At 45.1% G+C, this 20,823-nt stretch overlaps 1 protein-coding gene across 1 annotated transcript in view; it reads left to right on the top strand.

Moving 5' to 3' along the window:
* Nucleotides 1-469: 469 nt before the first annotated feature.
* LOC135385482 (neprilysin-1-like) overlaps nt 470-20,823 on the top strand; it is a 191,083-nt gene continuing 170,729 nt past the window's right edge. Inside the window, exon 1 of the mRNA XM_064614821.1 lies at nt 470-618. Coding sequence (XP_064470891.1) covers nt 561-618 — 58 coding nt within the window. The 5' untranslated portion in view covers nt 470-560. The remainder of the gene's footprint in view (nt 619-20,823) is intronic.

A 20,823-nucleotide genomic window follows, 5' to 3' on the forward strand; every position in this document is an offset into this window, starting at 1 on the left:
TGTTACATCACGTAGTTCCACTCAGCAGAACGTCCGACCGAAAATATTAGATTCGAAAGCCGCAGGTAGCGCTGTAGCTCAGGTGGTGTTCGCCATGTTCACGGAAGCACGGTCACTATCATGTATTTGGGTCACCCTGAGTAACCCATCGATTTGAACAGGTGGTACTGCACTTACGTTGCTGTTTTGCAATCGAAGGAGCAACCGAGTTTTCTGATCCCCACAAAATCCTCAAACCTAAACTGAAGGTTTCGTTTGGTACTACTGCTGTAACACCGTAGCGGACAGGTGTAATACACGTATCCACACACGTTCTCCTAAATCCAGACGATACAATGGCTGTTGCCATTTCATCTTTTCAGTTGTGCATGACGGATTGCATCCTGTGAAATACAGACCAAGGGATAGAACATATACGTTCGTAACTGATTTCGTTTAATTTTACGCTGTTGTTCACCTTCCACGACTGCCACCTTTAAAGGCTCAGCGATATCGTCAGACACGCAGAGGGACCGAAGTTGCAAGCAAGCACATTTGGCGAGTGGAGAGTGAGCGAAGAAATGAAGGCTATAGTTGTGTGGCTGTTTGCAGCCGCCGTACCTACAGCTTTTACCGAGGGTGCGTACCATCATTTTTTTTAAATTTTCACCTGTCAAAGCATGCCAACCTGGACATAGGTAGCGTATATCTAATTTGCTGTATAGAGCATGCGTGAGTAGAGAGCTGGCGCTCCTACTTTACTATTTAATTTATTACTTTGTAGTTACTTCTAAATTTTAATACTGTGATGAGTGTGTCGGTGTCCAAGTGTAGTTTTATGAATGCTTAGCTCAAGAAGCTTTGGTAGAAGTTTTGGTTCTGGTTTGGTAGATGTTGGTAGAATGTTTGATTGCGCTTCCGTTAAAGTTGTTCCCAACTTTGATGTATCGTGCCGTGCTGTGTCGGCTTTGCAAGGAGTTGGATATATATAGGGTTCAGCGTTTTCGGTTTTAATTTTTGGGTGAATTCGGCGTATGTTTTTCGATGTTTATAGATTTTCACGAAATAGGCGTTTTTCGATGTTTTTCCTGGCGCGTACATGGTTTACCCGACAGTTTTCGGCGAATAGAAATCCCCATGTAATTTCCGCACGACGCTCATTCAACATGGCGTTGTTCGCTGCGTGGCGCTTTACGGCTAACAAAAAAGTAAACGAACATTTTTCACAACCATCGTATTTCTGTATGGTTTTCTGACCTGCATCAACAACTTGCTGGCCCGGTGCAGCAATTTATCTCCATCATGTCCTGCTATGTCCATCAGTATTCGTCGGTTTTCGAATTAAAACCGAATGAGGGAAAATTTACCCGGCGTATGTTTTTCGGTGTTTTTCGATTAAAACCGAAAACGCGGAACCCTAGGTATAACTTAGCTTAGCTACATCGGTGCGCCTTGCGCACTCAGGGATTTAAGGCGGAATTGCAGTATGAATGTGCCGTAGACAGCGATGAAAACATATTAATTTGAAATTCTGCTAGTAACGGTGCGGGAAATAAGGGTTACTTACGTAGCGGACGCCCCGCTTTTGCAAAACGATCCATGATTTTGGTAATAACTCTCAGCTGCGCACCCTGCGGGCGAACTTCAGCAAAAGCTTCAGAAAGCTGCTCAGAGATAGCTGTACAGAGGCTATGCCTTTTTCTAGTCACTTATTGACACGACATCAATCTGCTAATGTCTTTATTTCATCTACAACGAGGTTCATTACTGAAGTTCCTAGCAGTAGCTTTTCAGGATTTGCATGGTCGTCCCCTTCTATCGCGCTCGCTCGCTGGCATAAATAGATAGTCTGGAATATATAGACTGACTTCGAAGTTAGAGTGCATTCAACTGTAAGTTGCTTGTAGGTGCAATGTAGGCACTTCCATCAAAAGATGACCACCGAAAAATTGTATACTGTGAGACATAAGCGAGCTCATACTCGCACCGTGCTCATCGACTGAGGTGGCACCACGATGCTCACGATATTCGTCTGCTTGATCAGCTTCCACCTCGTCCCGTTTCTGCCAAACAATACCAATTTCCTGGTCCCCCCTATAGGTCGAGCAGCAACTGAATGCAAATAGTAGCAAATATCAAGTAACCGGCGGTCGCTACTAGGGTAGAAGGAATCTCAGCTCTCGCGTGGCTACCTTTGACGGCTTCGCGGCCTCCGTAAGGTTCACGGATTACTGTGTGAATGTGACATGTTGACAGGCATTTTCGTCGTTCATGGGTTTCACGGCGTTCACTGCTGCAGTGTGAACGTAGAATAAGAACGTCCTCACAGAAAAACGGCTCAACTGCATGAACCGTTTGTCGAGCAGCAAGCCACAGCGGCGGCGAGCAATAGAGACGCGAAGCCGTCCAGTCCGAGACAAGCAGATCTATTGCACAGAGTTACACATAGAGATGTTCGCCGATGCCGTTTTTGTCGGCGGAGGCGTTGGGTCCATTTTGGGCCGGCGGCGGCGTTCAGCGCAGATCGGCGGCGTACTCATCCGCGCGTTAACCTAACCTCCATGGCTTGAACGAACGACATTTTAGCGACAAAGCAAGTGTGCTGGTGTGATACACCCAATGGTTTGAAATTAAAAGTGAACACTAATAATAAAGATCCCCCAAATGCAACTAGTTCACTGTCTTCATATTTAACGAAATATATTGTACTGTGAAATGCAGCCTCGTTATGAATTTCTAATACATGAGGTACACTGTGATGTGGTTCTACGTACCGGTGAATCGTTAGAGCCTCAATAAATGAGTTTTCAAGTGCCAGTTTAGCTTTAGTTTTGAGACTTAACGCCGTCCACTTGGACATCCCCTCCAAGATAGCTTCTGCTTGAAGATACGAACCCTAAATCCCACACATTTGATGTACGTGCTTCAATGTAACAATCTTTCCAGAATTATATATTGAAAGAACACAACAAATTGGTGCAACTCGGATTTATTGAAGGTAGAATGGCAGGTAGTAAGAAACTGCAAATAGTAAATGCAAAACGTACACAAAACGGATTACGCAGAACTCATGCTCCATATCGCCTAAGAGTGTACACAAAATACAGGGGTTCCATTGAGTCGCACTACATAATTCTGCATAATTTTGTCACGCAAAAATAAAAAAGGGAACACCATGACCAACACTTACACTGCTGACCTCCCTCCCCCAACAGGAAAGTCATCAAGTCGTATTAAAACTCCATCGCGAACCATATGCTCCAGATCCAAGAGTGTAGACACGCAACAAACACGCAATTGTCAAAGTGTCCAAGCGTACAGGAGCCTGTCCCTGTGTGGCTATTGCCTTGCCTAGAACCTTGCCGAGGCACTGTTTGCAGAAGTATGGTTATTAACGGACAGCGTCTGCTTCGCTGTAGACAACGAAGTATCCACAAACACGGTTGGCATGCAGTGTATAGTGTACGTCACCCGAATAGATTTCGACTAAATGCAAGAGTGTAACTAAACGGAATTGCAATGCGCACGAGAAACGTACCTACTTCCATCAGACGACACTTACGCGTCGAGCGAGGAGCAGGAGTCTTAGCGAGGGGGGACCCCCCTCCCCCTTCAGTCGCCAGATTGGCATTGGCCGAAGCCACTGCGTGACCACCAATGGCGTATCTTTCTCCCCCATATTACTGTTTTCTGTCTCCATTTGTTTATCACTTCGTACACACAGACACACACACATCAGTTCGTACATCCTTCTATGGTCATCCTCCTTTCTGGAATAGCTATACTGGTCCAAACTGGTCAAAACCATTGGACCAAAACCAACGGTTTTGGAAACGCGTGATGTACTAGAACCTTAGACAGACGTCTCCTTTCTGCGTCGGAAGTTGTGGTGGTTATGGGATGGGATGCATTTTCTCTTTCTCGGAGGCACGATGTCGGCAATCTCAATGTGCATAAAAGAGCATCTTTAAGTCACTTTATTCAAATAACATTTTTACTGAGTGCGTTCGCCTCTATGTGAGATTCTCTTTCGATAGATACGAAACATAACAGCAGTCTTTACTCGTGGCACAAAACGGTTATTTATGCCAACGATGTTTCGAACTGCGGGGAAATCAATTCCACAAAAGATATAACACAAATTCTGAACTGTGAAAACTAGTTGGATTATTTCGTCAAACCGTCGTTCAAGCTGGTGCTACATGCGCCGTCTCTATTACAGAGTCAATCAGCCCCCATAGCAGATTAAAAATTTGGTAGTCAGTGCGGTGAACTCAACATTTGTCCTCAAATTTATTTCAGACACTTCGTAGGTCACCAAGCCGCATTTTCATATCAATATTTGTATTTATGCTGGTCGCGTCACACATAAATGCTTCCACCGTGCGCGCTTTAATAGGAATTCGCAGGAATGCGCTGTTACGGTTTCTAATCGCTATACAGAAGCCCTCACGTGAAGAGAGAGAAAGAAAAAAAAGCAAAACTGTAAATGAGCTAAAAGAAGAACCATTACCGCTAGCTATTATTAAAAATCGGACACTGGAATAGTCCGCTAAATGTCGGTTTTTCAAATATCAAGTTTATTAGGCTATGTTAATAACATTTACTCATTCCATCCTTATGTAACGCAATATACTGGAATCTTCGAGACGCGTCCCTCGTTTCTGCGTCGGCAGTTATGGCGCGATGTTTTTTCTCTCTCTTTCTCGGTCGCACAATGGCGGCGCAGCTACTCTCAATGTGCATAAAAGTGCTTTTTGTACTCAGTGCTTTGGTCAAATTACACATTTACTGGCTGCGTCCGCCTCTCTGTGAGTGATTCACACTAAACACACAGTCCGATTCACACTAAACGCAGCAGGTATACAGGGTGTCCCAGAAAACGTGTCATTGAATTATAATAAAAAAAAACTACGCCACCTAGAATCATGCGGTCAACGGCATTTGTTCTTACTAGGTTTTTGCCAACTCCTGATGTGGATGTCGTGTATCGTAAGCTTAATTATGTAAATATTTGCGAACTGAACTCGGAAATTTGCCAAGTAAAGGTAACTTTTTTACCCCAACAATATGAAGAGCGTGCCGAATTCACTCAGGTTCATGGTAATTGACAGTGATATTCAACGAACATCATGCTTTTCGTAGCACCGAACGCGACGACTTTTTGAGCGCAATCGCTCTCAGTCCGACGAAAGAATATTCCAAACCCAGCCCACAGAGTGATAGTAAAAAAAGTGACAGTTCTTGAAAACGGGAGAGGGAGAGTGCGATGCCAGCCAAAGTAGGACGCGATAATATGGTGGCTAGATGAATATTGTCTGGTGTGAGGGGCGCCTCAGCCGGGGCGGCCTGTTCGCGGAAGACACCGTCAGGTGGCGCGCCAACACGGATGTATGCAGTGCCCTGTATGCCAAAGGGAGTCTGGCCATTAGGAGGAGCCCAAAAAAGAGGCTCGACCTGTCAATCAAACTTAGGCGCATTTTATTGGTTACCGTTTTCTATTGGAGCTGCCATGACACCAAATTTTTTCCAGAATGGAGGATGGTGCTTGGAACGGCGAAGCGGAGATTTGGTGACAAAACATTTTCACACACTACTTTAATTTCATAGTGTGAGTATGTATCCTCATGTACGCATGTGCAAAATCAGCTTCAACTTTCGCTGCCGCCATCATTATTTACGTGAAAATCGGATGTTTCGCCGCTAACGTTAGGCCTAATTAAGATCGCGATACCACGAAAAGCAAGAAGGATGACCCCTATACGTAGGATTTTGCATTATATAAGTCCATTTTATTTACGCATACATCTTTGCTCCTTTTTGATTCAATGTACTTACATTACGTGATATAAAACTTCATACCGGCTGTCGTCTGCTACGAAGAAGCGGTTGTACCGCCATCCTGGCCAATCACTTCTGCCAGCAACCATTTCCGCAATTCTGAGCCTTTCCAACATGTCTCTCTCCGTGCAGATGGCGTTGATAAAAGTGGGCGTAAAATCCGTCGTTTTGGTCTGTCACCAGTCATATCCGTTTCAATCCAAATCCATCAATTTTCTCCAAAATGGTAGCGCCCAGCAAATAAGTGTGAGGTATAAGTACTGGATGGATGTAATAATAGACAACTGTATTTCGACCTGTGATTGGCTAGATACCTGAAAAAGTGGGTGGAGCCTCAGGTATAAGCAGGTCCCATTAATGGCCAAACTCCCTTTGGCATACATGGCACTGGATGTATGCGAAGATTCTCCCGAACGCTCCCGAAGCGCGTCTGCTGAACGGGCCGTTTTCGCCCGTGTGGCCGAGAAGTTTTGCGGAGGAATGGTATCTCTTCCTATTATCAGGTTATTTTTCTTTGCTCATCTTTACTTTTTGTTTTGTTCCTCGATGTATAAAGTTTCCTATCAGTCAGTGAAGACACACTTCCAAATTTCAACCTGGCAATGACAAAACAACATTTATTATACACAGCAATAGAAACAACCTGTTTAGTCCACTCATCAATCATGATATATATGTACATACGTATGCACACAATAAAAACCAAAAACATCTGTACACGAGTGTGAATGCTCACATAAGTGTACACTGTAACAACTAACGTTGTACTTTCAGGATGATATTTTACAAAATTAAGATAGCATTACAAAAGATCAGGTTGCAGCGCAAATCTTGCTTTCATTATGTCTTGGATGTCGTAGGTCCGTGCTAATGCATATATGCATCGCTACCTCTTCTCGAGCAAGTGTAAGTGTCAACAATACTGTTCAACAGTGTTGAGATTTTTAATGAGTGAATATTTGGAGAACGGGCAATATGCGAGCAGAAAAAAGTCGTGCATAACCATAATCCATTATGAAATTAGAAAAATTACACCTTAAAAGGCGCCCGTCTTCAGTGTACTCACTGGAGACGCCTTTGAAAGTTTCTGCTTTTTGCTCCGCTCTCTGCGAGAACGGTTAATGCCCTTCACGAGGAAGTGCATTCTCATCATAGCATATAATTTCACAATGTTCATTGTGAGATATTCACTGTGGGACAGGCTTCGAGGCTCCAAGGCTTCCCCTAGCCAGTGATGGGCAATGTTCCTCAAAATTATACTTAAAGTAATAAATACAATATAGAAATCAATCAATCAAGAAAGTACAATAATTAATACAATTAATTTGCTTCAACAAATATAAGCTTGAAGACTGTGTCTGAACAGTAGCGTAGGCCGCACCTATACGGCTGTTTCCTGGAGAGCAGCTATCTTGCTTTACGTATCACAAAGTATGTGTCCTTTCAATCAACAGTTGCAGTAAAAGGATATTGCTAGAGATGTCGCAAGCCTCTTTCAAACTGCGAAGTTCGACGTCGAAGCTTGGGGTTTAATGGATTGACGAACTTCGAACTTTCAAGAGGCTCGCGGAGGTTTGCGTTCATCGAATGCGCCTCGACGTGGCCTTCGCAGCACAGTGGCGCTATATACCGCTTGAGACAAGTTGGCTCTCCCCACTGCAGCCACTGCGGTGCTGTTGAAGATCTAGAGCACATTCTTCTCCATTGCCAACACTACCAAGCTTCCAGAACCGTACTCTCCGCATTCCTCAACGAGCTAGACTCCCGCCCACTCTCTGTCACAAAATTGCTTGGTCCCTGGCCACATCCAGCACACCAACGCTCTGCCTTCAAGGCTCTCTTCACCTTTCTGGACACCACAGGACTTCGATCCTTATTGTGAAGGGGCTCATTATTCCTTTCCCCCCATCACAACCAGCAATGGGGTGAGTATCGCACCCGGCGATGAAACTCATAGCCATATCATATGGAGATCATAACCAGCTTGGAGCAACCTATTACACTGCTTTTCTAAGCTAGAAGTTATACGATGGATAGAGCTATTTGTGGTGGCAGCTCTCAACAACGAAGACACAACACCATTTTTCACAATTTGGGGGAGGGGGAATCTATTTATTTTGTCAGGAAAAGTCAGCCAGAAAGAACGGCTTGCTATTCCTTGTTAAATAATTCCTTAGTGCGAATACTCCAGGGGTAGTTAAGAGTAAGGCGATGAGCGGTCAGAGGTCTTTCGGCGTCCCACACACGATGGCACAGGCTGCTGAGGAGACCGGTATCACGCAGGCAATGGAGAAGCGCCACGGTTACACCACTGCTCCGTGTGTCAAGTATAGCGTTGGAATGGGAACTGGTATATGGGAGCCTTTGCCATACCGCCCGCAGAGACCATCTACGGATATCAGTGTGAGATCAAGAAATGTTAAGCATCCATGAGGTGGGTTTTTCCACGGTAAACTGAAACTCAGGCGCGGAAGAAATGACAACGTTGATTTATAATTTTTTTTTCGTTACAAACAAACAAACAAACAACGCTGATAAGATTATCAACGGATAGGGAATGAGGATGAAATATTACAATCATGTCCTCAACGTAACGTCTGATACAAGTGGCACCGTCATTGCATTGAATGATAAACAACTGTATAGCGAAAGCATGAGCATTAAAGGGGCACTAAAATGCAAAAACAACTTGCTCTCAAATGAAAGTCCGTGTTTCCATTAGTGCATTGCAAGCAAAATTAGTTCACACAGCGCTACCGTTTAGAAGAAGAACGCAATGAAAGCAGAGCCATCTTTGGCTGCAACGAATGGGATCCCCGGGAGGCAAAGATAGGCGGCATCCAATGAGGCAGCAGGAGAAGCGCGCGCATAGCTATCGTGGCCGTGTAGATTTGGAACGGGTCCGATCGTAGTGTTCCGTATATGCGCGGCGTGATGCGCACTACTGCATTTTTGAATACCGATTCACTGAATTGTAGCCCACAACAGTTCTCAAGAATGTTCCACTGACAACATTTATCCTCACATCCTTCGGACAGCGACGCCGGTCCGCCTCGCAACGCGCACTATGTTTTTCACAGAGACTGCTTCATTGCGTGGCACGTGCGTGCACGCGCAGCATGGGCTAAAAACACCGATGCACGAGCTGAAACGCAGTTCACTGCTTAGCACCTTAGGTCACAGCAGGACCCAATGCACACACCATTAGCTTGAATGAAACGGTTGTTTTGCCGGATAACAATCGTGCATTGTAAGTACATGAACGGCTAAAAAAGTGGCACCAGAAATACCTACAGTATTTTGAAAGGCCACAAGCTAATCATGGATGAGGTTGCAAATCTGTTTAAGCAAAAGGGGAACGTTAATCAAGTAATAAAGGTCCTTAATATCCAAAGTCCTTAATATCCAGTTCCCATTCCAAAATTGTAAAAAAATGGTATTGTGTCTTCGTTGTTGAGGGCCACAACAAAAAGCTGTATCCATTATATAACTTCTGACTTAGAAAAGCAGTGTAATAGATTGCTCCAAGGTGGTTATGATTTTCATATGGTTTTTTTCTCGAGCCACCTTAGAAATACTACGATTTTCCTGGTCTTCTTCCACACCACATGACAATGTTGACAAGCGGATGACAACTGTCGTCATTCCCTATTATCATTCGACCTCCCACAATATACTGGCTGTCGCAAGAAACTTTGGAATTAGAACTGTATTCTCAAACACTTTCAAACTGAGCAGGTCGTCGCCTTGTAGTTCTGTGAAGGCCGGTTCTCTGGTCACCCATAAAAGCCCTTTTGTGTGCTGTAAGGAGAACGTCGTATACTCCATTCCTTTGGAATGTGGTTAGGGTTGCCACCTTTCACTGTAAAAAATGCCGGCTGGTGGAGAGGAGGTGGAGTAGAGGGAAAGGCTCCTGGGAAAGGGCAAGTGGGTGAGGTGGTGGACCGGCACACAGAGAGAAAGGCAGTGCTTGCTCGCTCAAATACGAGGACACATAAGTTCCTGTCTGGGGCTGGATTATTGATGTCAGAAATTGCTATAAATATTGCTAGATTGCATTGGAGCAACCGGACTGGATTGCCACTCACTTTGAAAAACGCATCGACGCAAACTTGCAGGCGGGGATCCAATGATGGTTGTATACGGCCTAAGTCCTAGCTGGCTCGACACAACCACCAACAGCTTTGCACAACCACTGCTCTTGGCCCCTCTGAGTAATAAAGGACTAAGAAAACGACTGGTGATCGCGCGGTTGGGTCTGTGCTCCACAAGCTGTAGTGGAATGTTGAAGGGATAACACCGAAAAAGCTCAAGGTGGTGAGCCACAAATACCGGCAAAAGCTGCCGGTATCAGCTTTCTACCGGCAACCGGCAGAGCGAGCAATTAACCGGCCCTGCCGGTGTGATACCGGCAACCCTAAATGTGGTTTTTGTTACGTTGTTCAACCGGGTCGCTGTATCAATGAGCGTCTTAGAGAACACATGCTTAGCACCGAAAAGCACGTTAGCACGTTTCCAGTGAACTTGTGGGCCACCTTCGGGAGTGTAATGGCTGTCAGCCTATTTTCAGTGACACACAGTGACACAGTCACAATCTGCGTACAGAAAGGAGCAAATGGAAACGGTTGTTGTTGGAATCTTGGGAGGTGACCACGGGCGGAAACTGTTTGAGTGGTCCCTCGCTCATACCCCTTTCGCCACTTCGGAGGTTTTTGGGGATATAAGCGTTCGGTTCATAATAAACAGCTGCTGTGTCAGAGAAGATTTCTTTTGTTCTTCTGTGTCTCCGGTTCCAGCCCTGAGTATGCACCAGCTTGTCTGCGCTCTTTCACTTCTGTCGAAGAACCCTATATCCCGTGTCGCTCGTTCTGCTTTGCCTCTGCATGGTAGGGGCCTTTCCGGTGTAGGGGATACCCTTCTGTCGTACGCACTGCCTAGAGGCGTCGGCAGTAATCTCAGGTCCATTGTCGCAGACAGGTACCTTGGTGTTCGCAAACATCTCTCTCTCTCTCTCTCTCTCTCTCTCTCTCTCCATAAGTGCGATGACGCTGTAGGCATTGTGGGAGCTATATCAATAACGAAATTGACTGCTGGCAATGATAACCGTTTACTGGCATAGTTGCAATAATGTGAACTGGGATCGATTACTCGCGGATACTGCTGATCACGACCCGGTCTGTTAGCAACCACGCGTGTACACTCATCGATGGCCAGACGAAGTGACTGTGCTGCTCTGACACCTTCGCATTTCGTTTTAAGTTCAGCCAAGTTAAAGTGGGCCACTTCAGAGGCGACGCTAGAGTTCGTCAGAGTTAGAGTGTTCTGGTAGTGTCATTTCGTGTGTCTGTGGGTGGCACTTGATTTCGTACGTCTGGCACCTCTCGCATGACTGTACATATTGGGTGTCATCCTGTTTCATCTTGATCAAGTGAAGCGTTTGGATATATTTCGGTACGTGCGTCATACACCATCGTGTCCGCCCGGTTCGGGGCTGTCGTGGTACAAGTACAAAATCTTCGGTCGAAGCTTTTCTGGGGCTTCAAATCGACAATTTTTCTCTTCGACAACCTCTCTCCCTTCCCAATCAGCACAATGCACTGAAAGTCGAGTGCAATAGGGGTGGACGGGTTGGTGGAACGTCTTGAACAGACTCGTGAAACTAAAGAACATTCATAAGACACATACCGTCCACCCCTACTGTACTCGACTTTCAATACATTGTGCTGCTTGGGTTCCCAGAAACGGATATCGGCACGAAATTCACGACGTGCCTTTCTGTGGCTAGGCGAGATAACACATCAGCGCCGAGCGTGTGTTTTCCGGATTTATTATGCACCTCCACGTCGAGGTGTTGTATTTCGAAAATCCACCTTGCTAGCCTCTCCTTCAGGTAAGCAGACAGATGATGTGGCAACAGTGTACAATTTGTTTGTTTGTTGTTTGGAAGAGGAATACTCTCAAGAAATGCGTGTCAGTCGTCTTTCGGAGGCGCTGAATTCTCTGTGTGGACTCGTGCTTCGTAGTACTTGTCGGGTCGTCGAAAATGATGCCTCGGTAAACCACACTGGACTGAAGCAATATGTTCTCCTTAGGGTTTGTCTGAAGGTTGGTTTGGCGTAGTAGCTGAAGATCGTGCATCAGATGGGCGCTGTGTTAATCTGATGAGGGGGAATAGATCACTATGCCGTTAATATAGACGCGTACAAATTTTTCAATATATGGCTCTCGCACTGATGTCATGAGTTTCTGAAACCAGGCCGATGAGTTTTTTTTTTCATCCAAACGGCTCTCAGTTATATTCGTGCAGGTCAAAAGAATTAACGGAAGCCGTGTAAAGTTTTCTGTCTTCAGTTAAGGGCATCTGCCAAACGCCCTTGCAGAGATCGATGGTGTAAAATACCGTGCATTCTCCAGTACCATTAATGATGTCATCCGCTCGGGAAATGGAAAAGGAAAACAAAAGGACGTATGTCTCTCAATTTGTTGATTAGCCTGTAGAGTGATTTCATGCCGAGTCAGGCAGGGTTGTCCGGTCGACCTCTCAGATTTTTTTCCGTTCCAATATACATTGAAGCCTAGTGCTTAGGAAGTACATTGGCGGAGAACATGGCTGAAAATATATTATAGTTGCTTTAACAAAAATCTTCAAGAATGACCATTTCGAGCACTGCGCTTCCTCACAATTTTCATGCCTCGTATCTTCGTTACCGTGAACGCTATGCAGTCAATGTTTTTCAAACTTATTGCTTATGTGCTTCTGTACTGTTTGCTCCCTCTTTGAGGTTCTAGGCTTTGCAGATGTCAACATAAAACATCGCAAAGTCGCCTCATTTGCAAAAAATCGCACTTTTTCGGCGCGTAACTGCTTTTCTGCAAATACCAGAAAGTTCACATGAGTGACATCGTTCTGCTCGTCTTTAAAGGCTCTTTCCATTCGTATGAAACACGTGGTTGTAAAGTCTCGGACATACTTCCTAACACGCATTTAGTGAGTGGTGGTAAGGCAAAAACGCGCAACTTTGGTAGCGTACCCTCCATATTCGACCATTTGTGACGTGGTTAGCAACGGGCGCATTAAATTCTGTGGTGCTATTCACACATGCACAAGCGCGAACCAGCTGGTCTCTCGCCTCCTCTGTCTCTCAAAATTGCTTGGTCCCTGGCCAAATCCAGTCCACCAACGGTCTGCCCTCAAAGCTCTTTTGACATTTTTGAACACCATACGACTTATATCCTTATTGTGAAGCGGCTCATTATTTGGTTCACTACATCACTACCAGCAGTGAGGTAGATTATCGCTCCTGGAGGCAAAGCTCCCCATTCATCATCTCAAGTAAAGTTGTTAACGTGAATAAGAGCCAAGTTGAGAGTGTTTGTTCACGGACTATGTATCCGCGTGTCGAGAAACTCTCGGCGTGTCCTATTCTGGGCCGTTTTTTCTTGCACTCGGCTCGTCGTGCAGGTGCGCCCTTTTACACAACCGAATTCCTCGTCCGTGTGCATCCTGATACTGATAAAAGCAAGAGATAAATGAAGGAGAGGAAGAGGGTTTGTTTGTTTGTTTGTTTGTAAGGGAAAAAGAGAGGAGAAATTTAACTCGTCTCCCGATTTGTTCTGCTACTCCTAACATAAATTCTCCCCCCCCCCCCAAAAAAAATACTTCTCATGTGCTCTACTCGCAAGTTCGCTATTCACTATGCACATGTTCGCTATTCAGAAGAGGAAGAGAGTGTTCTTTGACGTAGGCTACCCTCCAGGACTGCGGCCTTGCAAGATAGGCGAGACGCCAGTTTCTGCTATTCTGTCCGTCTTTTTGACTTGCCGTTTCGCCATTCGGTGATTTCAAGCTATAACCACGGTCCCTTGATAGCTATGAAGGGACCGTGCTATAACTCTCAGATCTTCATACCGCATCCAAAACAATAACCACTTTACGTTGCGATGATAAATGCCCATGAATGGGCATACCGCGTCATTTTTGCCTGTGACAAGTGATTTGCGACAAGAAATGTTGCAAGCAGGGAACATCTTTAGTTACAGCCGAGGCAGCACACAATATTGGGCCCACATTGGCTGCGTGTTGGCGATACGGGTCCAATATGGGACCCGTTTTCCCAGGATTTTCCCTCTATTGGTTCAAACGGCAACATGTGACCCATATTCCCAAGCTTGAGCCAGCAATGCGGAAGATGTCGGCAATATGAGACCCATATTGCCCGTGTGCACCCCATATTGACTGAAAATGCGGAAAATGAGGCGTACCCGTATTGGTACTCGTACCAAATGCCCCAGAAGCACGGCACGACTGGACGTTGAAGCGTGTGGAATGTCCTACTCAGTATGTCGTTACATCCAACAACTTCCCGAAGAGGATACACATTGTTCGAAACAGTAAACATATCTGGCTCCAACCGTCATCAGGGTCGGCTATCAGGGAGGCAGACTGCTCATTTAAACCACGGTCCTTCAGAGACCTCCACCACAACCGGGTCGACTACGCGTTAGTTGTAGGCCACGAAAAAACATAGGAAAACATTTTTAGACACGGTAGTGCCACGGTGAACATGCGAGTGGTAGTGCAGCCCATTTATGTGGCACGGGTATACTAGTGAGTTAACAACGAAATGTTTCAAGTGGGACTTGCCGTGAAATAATGACAAAGCGCCGCGGTGAAGTCTTTCCGTGACACTTGTAGTTCCACCCTACAGGGCACAGTGACCACGATGTACCTCAAAGTACCGCCGAAACAATGCCTCACGGTGACGCAAGGGAATGCTGTTGTATTGCTGGTTGTACTGCACTCTCAGAAAAAAGGGAGGAGCAGTTATACCTTTTACGAGGTAACCGGTTTGTCGCATATGTTATGCCAAAAAGGTTGCAACATTACTCCTCTAGTGGCGGGTGTAAAGTTGTACACTATGCCAAGGGAGTAACGTTTCCACATGCAGCAGGTAACCATGCCTCCTCTAGGGAGGAAAGTACCGAGCTGAAGAAGTTTTACGGAACACCGCACATGTGTATTTCCTAGAAAAAAAAAATGACACGACAGCAGCGAATGGAACTGGTCCCACTAGCAGACATGTGACTGGACCTCGCTTACCCAGCCACCCATCTGTAAGTCTATCCAGTCCTATTTAGCGTCTCACTTTAAGGAAGGAATACACTGGTGCAGGGTTCCGTGAACGTTTGCCCAGCACTGTACTTCTATGAATGGCTGTAGCATATTAGGCAATAAGTACTATTCACAGTAATGTCACCTAGCTAACAATATGTCATCTAGCACAGCATTAAGACACAGACAGACAGAGATATGTTCCATGACAAACTCTTTATGTCATCTTGTGGACAGTATAGATCAACAGAAAACTCTGTCGCGTACGAAAATAACTGAACACTATCATAAATAGTCGCAATATAGTTCAATAAAGAAGGCGTTGTACGCTTAATAATATAACTCAACAATACATTTCTATGTTGTACGGTGCACAGTACAACTCTTGTTGTAGGGCAAAATGATGGACAATGTAAGATATTGAGAACTGAAGCAGCTACACTAATAGTCGCATATCGTGGGAGTACGACAGGGACCAGGAGCTACGAAAATTACAGCATTCTGTGCAAGTGGGAAAACTGGGCTACATCATGTAATCTAACAGCTGTTCATTTTCAGACATTTTTACTATAAAATTTATCCTGCATGGTTAGTGCATGCATGATAGTAATTAAAGTGTCCGAACAGTAAAGCATTCTGAACATTACACAAGAAAAATATCCGAACATGGAAAGCTGTTAGACAGCAGGATGCGGTATAGCTGTCTAGGATTTACCGTACGTACCCACATCTATTTCATGCAGCGGGCGACAACGGTATTTGTTTCTGTCCATCCTGTATCTCCATTGTCATGCACCCACCATGCATGGACGAGAGGATCCAAGATGGCCAAAATGCGTTGCATAAGACAATGAGTTCTATCCGTCGTACATACGAAGTGGATATGCAGAGTGCCGTGGGTTGTGATAGGAATACCATTCAGTTGAAAAATAATGGAAAATAGTGGTCCAGTTCAATTGTTTTGGCTGCAATCTTTTGTTGATCAAAAACATATCTATAGGGAGGGCACGCGTATGACAGATTTATCTGGAAGTAAGAACAAAAATATTGAGCACGATGCGATGTGATGTGATGTGAATAAAGAAAAAAATGGGGATGTGAGTTTCGACGAAGTCAAACTGGCTACCCCAGCATCCTTAATACAGCACGAGTTAGGTAAGATTTTGCATGATCCCTATACTACTGCAGGCCATACCAACAGTAGCGAATAAAACATAAGGGAATATCAAATATCAAACCAAAAACATACCTATATTAAGGGCACGCGGACGACAGATTTATGTGGAAGTAAGAACAAAAATATTGAGCACGAGTTAGGTAAAAATTCGCATGATCACTATACTGCTGCACACTACATCAACATTGCCGCATAAAACATATAGGAATGCCGTTATATATATATATAGTGTCAGAGCAACAGCAGCACAGGCTGAAAACATCTTTCAAACCAGCAAAATATGCTGTTGTACACACTACGGCCCTTGAACGTTACCCTTGAAGACCCTGGAAGAAAGGCACGTAATCTGAGACGATATATTGACATGATGATTTAGATGAGATTTGGAATTAGCTTACTCAGAAAAAGGCAGACTGTGCCGCTGAAATAAAATGTAATGTAAGAACATAGACGCTTAAATGGCATAAATCAGCCACCTTGATTTGAAAGCGTTTAGACCAGTCTCGGTTCCCTCTAATAAATGTATATCCCCCACCCCCACCCGAGTCTCGGCTGCAGAGACGCACGGACAGGCTGCAATGTGGCGCTCTGTTCCGCGTTGTTTTGCATTGTTATATCCGCCTAAAGGTAAATGCCTGTTAAAATTACGGCATTTTGTGACAATGTGGAGACGAATGTCATGCATCGCCACTCAGCAAATCTCGAAACACTTCTCAGTTGTCCGCTTCTCGATGCAACCCACTGCACCATTCACAAAGGAATTCCTGCTTACAGCTCCCTGCTGTTGTGGTGGTAACTTGAGCTGTTACACCCTTTTCGATTTTAGCCATCAGAGCGCATGTCTGCTAGGGTGGTAACCACCAGAGTTACCACCTTTTCACACCCTTTTTTCTGAGAGTGTGGGTTTATGTCATACACACTAGACTTTTCAGACCCTTTTTGGTGTCAGCTGGGTGCGTCATATCTCACACCCTTTCGAATGTAGAAGCTACACCCAACAAGGTGGGGGTAATGAAATACACCCACCTCTCAGAGTGTATTTCACAACACCTCCAAACTTTTACACTTAAAAGGGTGTGAGTTATGGTACACCCACATTACCTCTGAAAGGATGTGACATCTACTTAGCGGGTGTGCTGCTTGTTGGTCTACACTGGTAATTGGACGATACTCTGACTGGTATAATTTTTGATGTAGATCAACACCTTAAGCAACGGCGTAATGTGTGCCGCTTTGTTTCCATATTGAGTGTATCTTGCATATCAACCAAAGTAAATGCATAACATGAACACGTAATGCATTCTGTTGTCCCAATATAGCAATTCCAATCTGGTGCCATATTGGGCCAATATACGGGTCTCATATACTGATAAGGATATACGCGCTTAAATTTAGAGATAAATTTGAAACATCACATAAATGGGATGACGAACCAAAAGGTCACTTTGAAAGGCATTTCCTTTCTAAGAGGAAACAGGTACTATATACATTGCCTGTCTTGCGTGCGTCTGCAAATTCGATAGCCCTGCTGGCATTCCAGTCAAAACGAAGGTGAGCTGTCTAAGTTTCCTTTGATTATATACACGAAAAAACATTGAAGTAAGGAATGCTTGGTGTATCAACTCACCATCAAGATAACCTTTGTGTTTCTTACTGGTTTTGGTATAAGGGAAAATTAAGACTCAGTGCACCCACCATTCGTATACCACGACAATGTTAAACATTTTACAATAAGGCAAAACACCCTTAAACCATTGCACCCTTATTACACACTTACCACGCCCTTAACACACCAATGTAGATGTGCACCTAATTCACACCAATCTATGAAAGGGTCAGCCTCGAAGAGGTGTAATATGGGTGTGACCTGTGTGTATATTGCAAGATGCACCCTTCTTACACTAACATAAGTGTAAAAAAATGTAGTATGTACCTGGCAAGACGGGATCATTGTGGAGGGACAAAACGGGGGGGGATTAATGTTAACGCATTTCCCTCGCATAGTCATCGCCCTAAATTTTTCATTTCTTTCTGGCCGTTCACGGTATGCGAGCAAGAGTGCATGCAGTGACATGAAGGAAGTCTGAAAGAGGCGGTTCATTTGGAGACGTAATAAGAAATGAAGTGGATATTTGTTTTTTAAAATAATAATAAAGGTTTTGTTGTGTTAAACTGGGTAGCTGAGGAGGGGGACTCAAGCCCCGAATCCGCCGCGCAGTCTGCGCCTATGCCGACATCCGTGTGGAAAGTCTGCCGGAAAACCCAGGGAAAACCTCAGACAGCAAAGCCGGTGCGGAAATCGGACGCGCGTCACCTCCCAGTTCCGGCGTCGAAACCGGGCATCCTAACCATATGCCGCGGGAGCTGGTATATTCTTATTTTTACATGTACAAGTTATATTTTTGCTTCCGTGTTGACAAAAAACCGCAATAGAAAACGTTCCCTGCTTGCAACATTTCTTGTAAATCGTTTGCCACAGCCACAACAAGCAAAAATGACACAGTATGAAGGTCTGCAAGTCATTGCCTGAATTCACAAGATGGTGAAACGGCAGGCCAAAGAGACGGACCTTACAATTTTACAGAAACAGCAGAAAATGGTGTCTCGCCTGTCTTGTAAGGCCCTTGAGGCTGGCCTACGTCAAAGAAAACTCTATTCCCCTTTTTCATTTATGTCCTATTTTTACCAGTATATAAGGATGCACACGGACGAGGAAGGGCGCACCTGCACGGTGAGCCGAGTGCCTGAAAAACGGGGCCAGAACAGGACACGCCGAGAGTTTCTCGGGACGCACGCACGGTTCGTCAACAAACCTGCGGGTGTGAATAACACCGTAGACTTTAATGTGTCCGTTTTTCACCCGTGAAAAACACGGACGAGGAAAACCTTAGTGTGAAACCTGTCCTGAGGGATTCAGTGGCCCTCCTTTTCTCCTGGTTTTGGGGGTTTTGAAGCATTCAGCACGTTTCAGTACTTCAGCTTTTCAGCACTTTATAGAAGCTGAATTCGGCTTTCTGGGGGCACCTGCGAAAGATACAGCAGTTGGTAAGGCAACGTTCAGACGGGGCAACTTTTTCCAGCAACTATATGAGCAATTTTAGAGTTGCTGGCATTCGGCCGACAGCGGCAATCTCCAGCAACTAAAGTTGCTCGGAATAGCTCCTCGACCGAAATCTTGACAAGTTGCTCGCGCACCGACAAATCAGTGAGGGGATCATTGCCACGTGACTCCCGACAGCGTGTTGTAATTTCGTCAATTTTTTTAAGATAGCGATGAACTTTTGGCGTAATAAACTGTCTGAAATTTGATATACAGCAGCCAAAGAAAAGACACCATCTGTTCGATTCAAACCCACATTCTTTAATTGCCATAAGGTTGCTTGTGGGTGGAGCTACAGAGTTGCTACGTGTGAACGCGGTCTCGAAGTTGCTCATAAGACGTTGGTTCGAGTTGCTGGACAAAGTTGCCCGTGTGAACGCAACCTAAGGGTGGTGACGAGACCCATCTTGACGAATTTAGGTATTTTTTTTAGTTCCGTGGTAGTGCCGCGAAGCAATTGTGACTTTGAGCGGTGTACAGACGTAGACAGATTGAGAGAGGTCAGCAAGAAGGAGTAGCGGACAGGGTGGTTAATATACGTCCTGGGCCGACATCCGTTGTAACTGTCCCGAAATTCGTCTGGAATGTCTTCGGAAAACCCAGGGAAAACCTCAGACAACAAAGCCGGAGGTAGGATACGAACCCACCACCTCCCAGTCCTCAGCACGACCTTGGCTCCCACCAACGAGCGGGATGGGTCAACTCGCTCGACATGCTGTTGGTAAAATTTAGAATGATCCGAGTGGAATGGGAACACCGGTTTCTCCATCTTTTAAATGGTTATCCCAGGAAGTGTTAAACGTGTTTCATTGTGTTCTATTTTTTATTTCTCGATGGAAAGGTTGAAAGTACGACAACGTTTGTGTTAGTCCGTACAACATCTTATTCGTCGCTTCAACAGATTGAAGATGCTAACTGGACGTTGCGTTTTCTTCGTGTTTTCCAGTCAGTGTTGTACGTACCGTATCCGTTAGTTTTTTCGGTAGCGGAGTAGAGACCGCGCTACTTTTTTAAACTGCTAATGAAAGAAGTACTTCCGTTACAAATTTGCGGTTGAGCAATCTTTGAGCGCTACAGCTATTTTCTGAGCTCGGGTTCGTGACAACTCGACTTCGGCCTATCATCAAGCCTCCACTCTGCCTGCCTTCGAACAAGCTGCCCAATATCACAACTCATGCTGGGGAGACCGGAGGAGGGCACAGAGGCCGTTATCTTACAAAGAGGCTGTGTCCTCCACGTGTTCCCTATTTGGGATTAACCTTCTTGAAGATTCGGTGTATGGTCGGAGTTGTCTGCAAACTAACGTCACTCCCACTGCATTCTGGAGCCGTCCCCGCTAGCTATGAGTCATGACATTCCACATGACATTGCACTACGTGCACTACGTACGCTTAGGTGCTTAACTGTTATCATTTCCTGTCCGCTACAATGGAGGGACCATGGCCTGCTACAGCAAGTATCTTTGAGTATAAGGAGGAGAATGAAAACGGTAGCGTGGTGTTCAGATGTCTACTATGCGCCTCGGTGGGAAACCTTTATCTGTGCGTCAAGGAAGTCATCGTCCAATTTTAAAAATCACACCATTGTTTGTTTACTAACTTCTCGTTCCGGGCA

This window comes from Ornithodoros turicata, chromosome 2 (genome assembly GCF_037126465.1).
Source record: "Ornithodoros turicata isolate Travis chromosome 2, ASM3712646v1, whole genome shotgun sequence".
Taxonomy (NCBI): Eukaryota; Metazoa; Arthropoda; class Arachnida; order Ixodida; family Argasidae; genus Ornithodoros; species Ornithodoros turicata.